General features: G+C 54.5%; 1 protein-coding gene across 1 annotated transcript; it reads right to left on the bottom strand.

Moving 5' to 3' along the window:
- Positions 1–4,733: 4,733 nt before the first annotated feature.
- Positions 4,734–9,092, bottom strand: NOL12 (nucleolar protein 12). Its single transcript, XM_069490431.1, has 6 exons — positions 8,983–9,092; positions 7,811–7,916; positions 7,461–7,509; positions 6,820–6,962; positions 5,611–5,702; positions 4,734–5,233 (listed from the first exon to the last, which is right to left on the bottom strand). Exons 1-6 carry the CDS (start codon positions 9,060–9,062, stop codon positions 5,068–5,070), a joined length of 636 nt encoding a protein of 211 aa, XP_069346532.1. The 5' UTR covers positions 9,063–9,092; the 3' UTR covers positions 4,734–5,067.
- Between the last annotated feature and the right edge of the window lie 1,026 nt (positions 9,093–10,118).

Raw genomic sequence — 10,118 nt, 5'->3', positions numbered from 1 at the left:
TGACCAGAGACTGGGTCCCGCTCTGTCACCCAAGCTGGAGTGCAGTGGCACAATCATAACTCACTGCAGTCTCAAATTCTTGTGCTCAAACGATTCTCCTGCCTTGGCCTCCCAAAGTGCTGGGATCTGTAAAATGGGGATAGTATAATAGTACCTGTGAGGAGGAAATGAAATAGTGCAAAGTAAAAGGTAAGGATCATATTAGAACAGTTCCAGGCACCTAGTAAATGTTGAATGGATGTGTAGTATTAAAATTACAGCATGAAGATCTATTATTGCAGTCAGTGCCCCAGAGACCACAAAACATTCCTGCCCAGTGGTTTTCAACTTCCATTTCAACATTTCCACTGACTTGCAGCTCACTCTCAAAATGCAGTTTCCTCCCAACTAATCTTTATTCTGCACTGTCTATATGCCAGCTCCTATTCTGAAACCTTTACATTTATGAGGACATAGTAACCTGAAAGATTAATTACAAACACTCCCATTTCACAGCAACCGAAGATCAGAAATGTTAACTAATTTAGGTCCGGTGGAATGACTCATGCCTGTAATCCCAGCACTTCGGGGGGCTGAGGCAGAAGGATCACTTGAGTCCAAGAGTTCAAGACCAGCCTGGGCAACATAGCAAAACTCTGTCCCTATAATTTTTTTTTTTTAATTAGCTGGGTGTGGTGGTGTACACCTATGGTCCTAGCTACTTGGAAGGGGAAGGCAGGAAGATTACTTGACTCCACAGGCCACTACAGAGCATCTTCATTTGCTAAGTCACTTAGAAATCACATGTGCCTGGTATATGCCAGGCCTGTGCTGGACACTGGGGAGATGGTAACATGAATGCAATGTGACTCCTTCTAGATGAGGAGCTTACTGACCAGTGGGGGAAACAGACCTCTCATCAAGTCATCCTGGCCCAGCATAGAACTGGCTACACATAGCTGCTTAACAAGGATAATGAGCTTTCTGCCTGTTCCTCTTACTGTAAGTAAAATAGGAGCCAGTGAGACCCATGTTCCATATCTGGCTCTGGCACTTCCTGGCTGTGTGATCTTGAGAAAGTTACTTGATCTCTCTGAGCCTAGGATGGGGTGGATGCTTGGTTTGAGTTTGAAGCACGGGTATGGCCCTAGCCCTCTAGTCCTCCCAATCAGTAAAACCTAGAGCCAACTCAGAGTGGCAGTCCTGACAATTCATTAAATATTTATGGGGCCAGGTATGGCAGTGGTGGCACATACCCGTAGTCCCAACTACTCAGGAGGCGAAGGCGGGAAGTGCAGGCAGGAGGATCACTGGAGCCCAGGAATTCGAGACCAGCCTGGCAAACCTAGTGAGACCCCATCTCTAAAATGTACATATACACATATGTATTTATTTCTGGAGCCCTCAGTGAATAAAAGACCAAATTGCCTGCTTTTGTGGTGTTTACATTATAGTGTAGAAAAACAGACCTCAAACAAGATAAAAAAGCAAACGTGGAGTACAGTGGCTGCTGATAGGTGCTAGGAAGAAAAATAAAGGAAGGGGGCTGAAGTGGCAGGTGTCATGAGGGCGTCACATTTAACAAGGTCGTCAGGAAAGGCCTTACTGAGATGGCAACATGTGAGCAGACCCGAAGGAGATGAGGGACTGAGCCTGTAGGCCCCCAGGGAGAATCGTTTCAGGCTGAGGGGACAGAAAGACTGAGGGGACAGTGAGGCTGGAGCGGGGAGTGAGGGGCGAGGGAGGAGTCAAGGGGCAAGTGGGTTCTCCTGAGCGCTCTCCCTGGCTTTGGAGCTGCCTGGCTGGGCCCCTTGATGGCGGGCAGGTGGGCGGTGGCATGTCCTGGAAGGAGAGGTGGTTGGAAGAAGGCCAGGGCTGGGGAGCGAAGGAGAAGCCCCCCACCTTGTGGGGGAATAGGGTGATGAGGGTGGTTGAGGCTAGCAGGTCTCTTAGTATTAACAGCCCTTCCTGTTCTCAAAAGAGCAAAGCCACCTTCCTGGCACGCAGAGTAGCAGCATGTCTGTCCCCACCCTGTCCCTGTGATGTAGGGAAGGGCTGCTGTCATTATCCCTGTTTTACAGAAGGGAAACTCAAGGCTGAGCAAGCCCAAGGAAATCAAGGTCAAGATCAGGGTCCTGCCTTCAGGGGGTGCCATTCGTATGGCCCCCGCGCCTGGCTGCAGGGTGTTTTCTATACCAGGCTCTTGCAGGGGCTTTGGGCTCACTGAGGTCCAGTAAAGAACGGCAGCAGGCAGTCAAGGGAGTGATGTTGGAAGGGCCCAGAGTGGCACTAACAAGTGAGCAGGGACCACGTGGCACCTTAAGGAGGCCAATTCGACAGGATTAGCACAGTCATTCAGAAGGCAAGGAGGTGGGCAGCCATCTTGGACTGTGAAGTGAAAGCCACGTGTCAAAAAATAGGCCAGGTGCGATGGCTCACGCTTACAGTCCAGCGACTCTGGAGGTTGAGGTGGGAGGATGGCTTGAGCCCAGGAGTTCGAGACCAGCCTGGGCAACATAGCAAGACCCTATCTCTAAAGAAAATTTTGACAATTAGCCAGGCAGGTGTTATGTGCCTGTAGTCTCAGCTACTCTGAAGGCCAAGATGGGAGATCACTTGAGCCCAGGAGTTCAAGGCTGCAGCAAGCTACAATCACACCACTGCACTCCAGCCTGGGCAACAAATGGCACACAAGAAAGAGCTAAAATCCTGCCACCCCCGTCTCCCCCCCTTCCCAGCTGCAGCTGGGAACCTCCCATCTTTGTTTACCTGAGAACTCCTCTTACACAAGCCAGTTATTTTTCAATTTTGTTTTATGCAGCTAAATCTCACCCTTCTTGGTACCCCAGGGCTCCATTCCAGGGGGCCTGCAGGATGGAGGGCAACAGGAGGAAGGAAATCAAGCACCTCGAGAGCCTGGAGAGGGGGCTCCTGGGGGAGAAGTTCTCCAGAGAGTTCTGACTCTACCACCCCTGATCCTAGATTGTCCACATCACCGTGACTCAATTTCCCTGGTCTGCCGGAAGAACTGACAGCACACACAGGAGGCAGCGGATGAGAATTTATACTTGTAAACGCTATAAATTGTAAACGTAAGTTCTGAATGACCTCACGTCACTGGAGAAGGGAGAAGGAACTGGGCTCAGACATCTCAGCAGAGGCAGCAGCGGCAACACATGCTGAAGCTGCACCTGAGGAACGCCAGGTGCCTTGGGAAGTGGTTCATTCGCCTGGTCTCATTTCAGCCTCGGGGCAGCCCTAAGTGGTGGGTATCTTCTGTCATTTTACACATGATCAGACAGACAGAGCCACAGAGGTTGGCACAGCAAGAAGCTCATACAGTGACCAGGCAGCAGAGTCTGGATTCAAACCCAACCCCGCTGTGTGCACTAGTTTCCGGGGCTCATGGTGGGGCGAGCCCCAGAACCACCTGGAGGGCCCGGTAGGAGGCACCACTCTCTGCCCAGACATGGAGGCAGCCAAGCGGGATGAGCTACCCCGCCCCCAGCACAGGGGAGGACAACAGGAAAGCAGCAGGGGGAGGGCAGAAGGAGCTGAGGGGCCAGGTCAAGGGGCCTCCCAGCCACAAGCCCGGAGCTGCGCGTTCCCAGGCCCGGGTGTGGCCTTCGGAAATGCACCAGCCCTTGTCAGACATGGGTTTTGACAGCGACATGGGAGACGGCCTGCCCCACAGCGAGGTGCGAAGGGTCTCCCTGCCCCGCAGACCCCGGCTCACCACCCCTGCCCCACCTGGAGCCCCCCCACATGCCAGGGCGGGGAGAGCCTGCAGCCGGGTCGCAGGTGGCCCCCCATCACATGCATTGTCCTGCCTTCCTGTCACTCGCTAGTCCGTGAGCCTCACTGGGGCTGAGAACACAGTTTGCTCCCCTCCCTGGACCTCGTTCGTATTCAGGGCCCAACACAGCTCCTCTAACTAGGGCACAACCTGAAATTCCTGTGTTCCTGCCCCAGGACTCACGCTGGGACAAGGAAGAAACAATGATGGTTTTCATCAGCTCTGAAGCCACAGCCTAAGATCTATCTGGAAGGAGTGTGGCACACCAGCTGGCCTCCTGTGGGGTCTACTTTAAAGGGGCCACATGACTCACTTTCATGGGAGTCAAGATGCAGTTTCTTTAAAAAGTAAGAATTAAGCCTGAGCAACATAGCAAGATCCTGTCTCTACAAAAAAATAGAAAAATTGGCCGGGCGTGGTGGCAGGTGCCGGTAGTCCCAGCTACTCGGGAGGCTGAGGCAGGAGGATCGCTTAAGCCCAGGAGTTTGAGGTTGGAGTGAGCTGTGATGACACCACTGCACTCTAGCCTGGGCAACAGAGTGAGACCCTGTCTCAAAAAAAAAAAAAAAAAAAAAAAGTGAGAATTAATTAATCCTTTGTTGGGTTCTGCTCGGGAGCTGCTGGAAGCCTGGGAAGCTGCCCGAGTCTGGGTGGGGATGCTTCAGGACTCGGCTGCTTCCACCACTTCCACTGTAGCCCAGGGCACTGCTGAGGCCCAGGAGAAGTGACAGGCCCAAAGGCTCAGCCAGGTAAGGGCAGAGCTGGACACTGGTCACCCACCTGCCCCAGGTGTCCACTTTTCAGAGCAGCAGTGGGCTCTGGATTCTACCAGTGGACACGCTGGTCCTCAACCCTGGTTAGGGGACCCAGATCTAACATAGGGAGAACTGTATCTTACTGGACCCTCAAGGAAAACTGCAAGAGACAGGAGGGATCCCCGGCCCTAGGCCATTTCCACCACCTAGAAACGTGCGTTTGGTGCGTGGTAGCAGGGCCAGGGACAAAAAAACCACAAGTGCACAAATCTGATGAGTTTCACAAATCTTACGGGTGCTGGGTGGCGTACACATTTGGGAAGACGCCCCGAACCCGGCCCTGAAGTCTCCTCCCGGGGGAGGCCAGCTTTCAGCCCCTGCTCCTTCTGGGGTTCAAACGTCAGGCCAGAGAGGTCCTGGCTTCCCAACCTTGGGCCGTGCAGTCATCACCTCAGTGCAGGCTGGTTACAGGGACAGTCAGGCTGAGACAGGACAAGGCCCTGCAGCCTAGACCGGGGCACCCCTTGGTTCTCAGTCTCACTCCCCGCTGTGCCGGGCTTTGCCTGTTAGTCGGCGGCGCTGGGTCTTGCTGGTCCGAGTGGCGCTTGGAGGCTTCTTGGTGGAGTCCTGGGCCCGTCGGGGCCGCTTCCTCTTGAGCTTCTTGCGGCTGTGCGCGTGCAGAGACGCTGTGAGGGAGGAAATCCTGTGGGAGGGCGGAAGGCCTCAGTTTATGCTAGGGGACAGGGTGGTGCGAGGAAGGCTGGGTTGGGGCACAACTGACCACCCAGCTCACAGAAGGGAAGTCAGGACAGGCCCCAAATGCTCGGAGCCCCAAATGCGCCCCAGAGTTGGCCTGCTCTGCCTCCAGGGTGCCTGCCAGCAACGTAGCTCAGAGAAAGGCCCCTGACGCTGAGGGTGCCTGGGGCAGGGCATTCTAGGGGGTGGAGGAGGGGAGGGGCAATGAGGAGAGGCTGAGGACCACCCAACAGGCAAAGCAGAGGGCTGCTCCGAGCCCCACACCTGCCCGATGCCACCCCCCATGAGGAGCAGGACCACAGGAGATGACAGGCCAGGGCTCACCGCTGAGAGAGCAGGGGATCTCCGGGCTTCCTGGGTAAGGCTTTGGTTGGCTTCTCCATGGATGACGCCTCCTCGTCAGACCCGTCCCTTTGCTAAAGCAGCACAGGACAAGGACTGTTACACGGAGCAGCAGATGGGGAGGCCTGGGCTGGGCCCTCTGTCAACCTGCCACATTAAAGGCCTGGGATAGGGCTCAGAGAAGGCCTTGGGCAGAGGAGCAGCACGTCCACCCTAAGGCAAGGATAACACAGGAGAGAGGCACGTTTCAAAACTCTCTCATGGGCTGGGCACATTGGCTCGTGCCTGTAATCCCAGGACTTCGGGAGGCTGAGGCAGGAGGATCACTTCAGCCCAGGAGTTCAAGGCTGCATGACGAAGTGAGACCCTATCTCAAAAAAAGAAACAAACACAAAAACCCTCTCCTGCCTCCTAGTAGTAGCTTACAGTAGACATTCAAACACACATGAATAAAAATATCAGCAAGATGAGGACAAGATCTGTTTTTGCATCAGACATTATAGAAGAATGAGTATAAAATGGAATAATACTTACTGTGACACTTTCTGATATTTTCAATCATATTCCTATTTTTTTTTTTTTTGAGAGAAAAGGTTTCTCTCTTTTGCCTGGGCTAGAGTGCAGTGGCGTCATCATAGCTCACTGGAATTTCAAACTCCTGGGCTCACATGATCCTCCCGCCTTGGCCTCCCCAAGTGCTAGGATTACAAGCATGAGCCACTGAGCCCGGCCTATATTCCTTTGTTTTAATGCTCACTGCAACCTACTGATGACTCATAACCCACAGGTTGAAAACTCACTGCTAGTGCACACAGACGGGCCACATTATTGCTGCTTACCACACCGGGGAAACGATCACAATAAACAGGTACCTTTTGTTGAGCACTTACAACAGGGCCGGGCACTGTGCCAAGTGATTCACATGGATTTACTACTTTTATCCTCACAGCGATCCCCAACTCACTAGTGAAGAAAGGGAAGCAGGCAAGGCAGGGAAACTGCCCAAGCTCCTTCAGCTGCTCAGTGGTGCAGCTGGCCTTTGCAGCCCCGAGGAGTCAGGGACTTTAGTGTCCAGAAGGGACATAGCTCCCTGCACTGGGATACCCGTGACATGGGCCAGCACTTAGCAACCCCTGGCAAACCAGTCTGCCCCTATGCCCCTTCTTCCCCAGGGCTGGTCCTGAGACCCACCTCAGGCGGGGGCAGCCCCAGCAGCCGGGCCCCTGAGAGGTCCAGGTCACTGATGGTGGTCACGGTGACTGTGTGGTTGGGGTGGTCGTACTGCACTGACTCTGTCTTTGCCGTCACCAGCCGGTCCAGCTCATCCGCTTCCTCTGTACAGATGGACACAGACCAGGCCTCAGTCCCAGGAACAAGCAGTCAGACTACAGCCTCCCTCCCAGCCCGGGAGTGCGAGGCTCCTCTACTCTAGCGGGGAGCACTCCCGAGGCCACTGGCTCCAGGGCCTGGCCTACAGATGAATGTTGTGAATGATCCACTCTTCCCCTCATGCTCCAGGCTGGTCCCCACTTCGGACAAACCCTGTGTGACACCAGGAACTGCTGCTGCCCCTCCACTCCACCTTCAGTCTCTCCAATCCTCAGAAACTGGGCTCTCCACTCAGGCTAGGTTTGCCACGAGGTTTGGGACTCCTTCTCCTGGTCTCTGATTCACTTGTACTTAGAGGTGCTTGAGGACTACTCTCAGCCCCGGGTCACCATCGAGACCCTTAGGACTAAGGAGGTCAGCTTCTACGCAACCCCTACATCCCTCCCCTCCCACCTACCAGGGGACAAACACACAGGCCAGGTCAGGCCAAGGACGGGACTTACCCAGTGCCTCTTCTCTCTCTGCCAGCATCTTCAAGTATTCTTGGTGGCGCTGAAACCAAATGGGAAGGGGACACAGTGAGTATGGCCTCTCATCCAACCTCAAGCAGAGGTATTGCTCACCTCCAAGGTGAAGGAGACCATGGCTCATCCTGCAAGATAAGGAGGAGACCCCATCCTCCACGCTCCCTAGACCCAGCCCATAGGGTCTCTACCGGTAGAAACTGCTCCCCGCTCCTGCCTACACCCCCCCAACCCGTCCCTGCAGCCGCCTCTATTAGAGACATCCAAGGCTGCAAGTCCCCTGGGAGTCCTGCCCTCCTCCTCCTCCTCCTCCTCCTCCTCCTCTGCACCTCCTCCCGGAGCTTCTTCTGCTCTTCCTTCAGCCGCTGCTTAATCTCCTCAATGGCTGCCTTCCTCCGCTCCACCTTCCGCTTGTGGAAGCCTGTCAGGTACTCCCTAAAGGAAGGACACCAGCAAGAGGTAGGAGAGAGTCAAGAAAAGGGCTTGTTCTAGAAAGAAAAATAGCTGATGCTGTACTCACTATGTGCCAAGCACCATTCCAAAAATTTACATGGAATCATCATAATTTAATCCTCAGAACAACCTGTGTAGTAGGTATCAATCTCCATTTTACAGATGGGGACACTGAGGCACAGACAGTCTAGGTTACTTGCCCAAGGTCACAGAGAGTGTAAGTTTAGGAAAGTAAGAGATGCTGTGTCCTTCCACTAGATACTCTCCAGAGCTTTCAGATTCAAGCAACAGGGCCAGGTGGTGGACACATACAGAACAGGAGGGGACACCGTCCACACCCGCAAATATCATTACTCAGTGAATTAAGCCACTTTTAATAGGGCTTTCAAGGCCACCCTCACCAGACCTCCAGAAACCCTCCACTGAACCAACACCCAATCCCCAGGGCACCCGCAGGGCCTGCTGATGCACTCTGGGAGTTTCCTGATGATGCCCAGCATCCCACCCCCATCTCATCTCAGCCCCTCCTCATCTCCCTAGCGGCAGTTCCAAAGCTCAGCACTGAGCTCCTGGCTGATCCGCTACCATGTGCCATTTATTTGTCCGGCCGGACGCTGAGACTCATAAGTTCAGCTTCCTGGCCCGAGGCCTGGCACACTGCAAGGAGCCCAATAAACGTCTGGTGAGAGAATGAATGAACTTAAGCCACTTCCATTTTATTCGGTCACCATTCATTCAATGAACGACAGCTGAAAGCCTACTGTGCGCCGGGCAGATGGACTGGGCAGGCCTAGGGTGGTCGAAGCCATTGCTTTGAGACCCCCGAGCTCCCGGGTCTCTGGCTGCGCACACAGAAGCCAGGCGAGGTGGGGAGGCCGAGAGGGGACCAATGGGGGAGCAGGGGGGGAAGCGGGTGGAAGCGGGGAGTTCTCAGTCACGCCCAGGGGGCGGGGCCGGAAAGGCCCTCCGCGTGAGCGGGCTCAGCCCGCACCTGGCCTTGGCCTCCCCGACCAGCCCAAGGGGAATCCGGCCCGGCCTTGGCACTCACCTCCGCTTCTCTTCGTCGAAGCTGAGAACGAGCCGAGGCCGCCGGTCGTCACCGTCTCGCTTCTTCTTGTTGCGGCCCATAGCGGTGAGGCCCCCGGCAGCGCGGCTTCCCCTCGCCTAAGACACTTCCGGGTGTGACGTTTTCCTCCTCCCAGACGCGCCTCTCGGCCGTGCGCCACAGTTCCGCCCGCCAGGTCCCGCCTTTTAAAGGGGCCGCACAGCCTGTTTCCTCCCTCCCTCCTCATGTGCTGGTCCGTGCCCTATAGGGCCTAGACTTCCAGGGTCCCTGCGACTCCCAGCCCCACCCCCTCCCCTTAACTGGCTTCGGTGAGAGCGAGGTCCCCAGACTCCATTGCCCGTGACTGGCACACAGTAGGTGCTTAATATGGAGTTATTCGTGAATGGCCAAAAATTGCTGTACCGACCCTACTTTTGGTTCTGATGTCAACTCGGTGGTGGTCTCCAAGAGAGAGCTGAGCTGCCTACAGCTATGTGGTCCTAGACCAACTGCCTTGGCTGTGCCTCAATTACCCTATTGGTAAAATAGGGATAATTATAGTGACTTTGCAGGGTTATTGTCAGACAGTGGTTCTTGAACTTTGGTGTACAACAGAACCCCCCGGGGGGGCTTGCTTAAACCCAGATCGCTGGGCTCCACCCCACTGTTTCTAATTCTGTAGATCTGGGTGGGTCCCAGAATTTTCATTTCTGGCAAGTTCTCAGGTGATGCTAATGCTGCTGGTCCATGACTGTGAGGAATAAATGAGTGAAGTGTGTACCATAACACATGTGTACACGGGTTCACTACACAAGCCGCTGCCCCTCTGTGCGCCTTAGTTTCCCCAGGTATGGCATGGCAGTGTACTAACACGTCCTCTACTGACAATGAGGGCATGGATGTGAAGGCATGAAGTAAAACCACACCTGACGGGGATTTTCAGTAACTCGGATTATAAGCCTGAATGCCCCATTCTCAACCCTGCAGTCATTTTGTGCAGTCAGATCCTGTGCTGTGCGCTGCAGACCCAGCTGCTGCCCTTGACTTTAAGGAATGGCCAGTCCAGCATTGTCAGTGGCCATTACAGCCCAGGGAAGATGCCTCTGCAGCCAGGAGCTCAGGAGTCTGCAGAGCTTCAG

Source organism: Eulemur rufifrons, chromosome 16 (assembly GCF_041146395.1).
Source record: "Eulemur rufifrons isolate Redbay chromosome 16, OSU_ERuf_1, whole genome shotgun sequence".
Taxonomy (NCBI): domain Eukaryota; kingdom Metazoa; phylum Chordata; class Mammalia; order Primates; family Lemuridae; genus Eulemur; species Eulemur rufifrons.
The sequence above is the reverse complement of the archived record's forward strand: the minus strand, read 5'-3'. Positions and strand labels throughout refer to the sequence as shown.

Coding starts and splice junctions, on each gene's coding strand:
- NOL12 (XM_069490431.1), bottom strand. CDS start 9,062: ATGGGCCGCAACAAGAAGAAGCGAGACGGTGACGACCGGCGGCCTCGG. Junction 7,917..8,982: donor TTCGACGAAGAGAAGCGGAG/GTGAGTGCCAAG, acceptor TCCTTCCTTTAG/GGAGTACCTGACAGGCTTCC. Junction 5,234..5,610: donor GATCCCCTGCTCTCTCAGCG/GTGAGCCCTGGC, acceptor GCCCTCCCACAG/GATTTCCTCCCTCACAGCGT.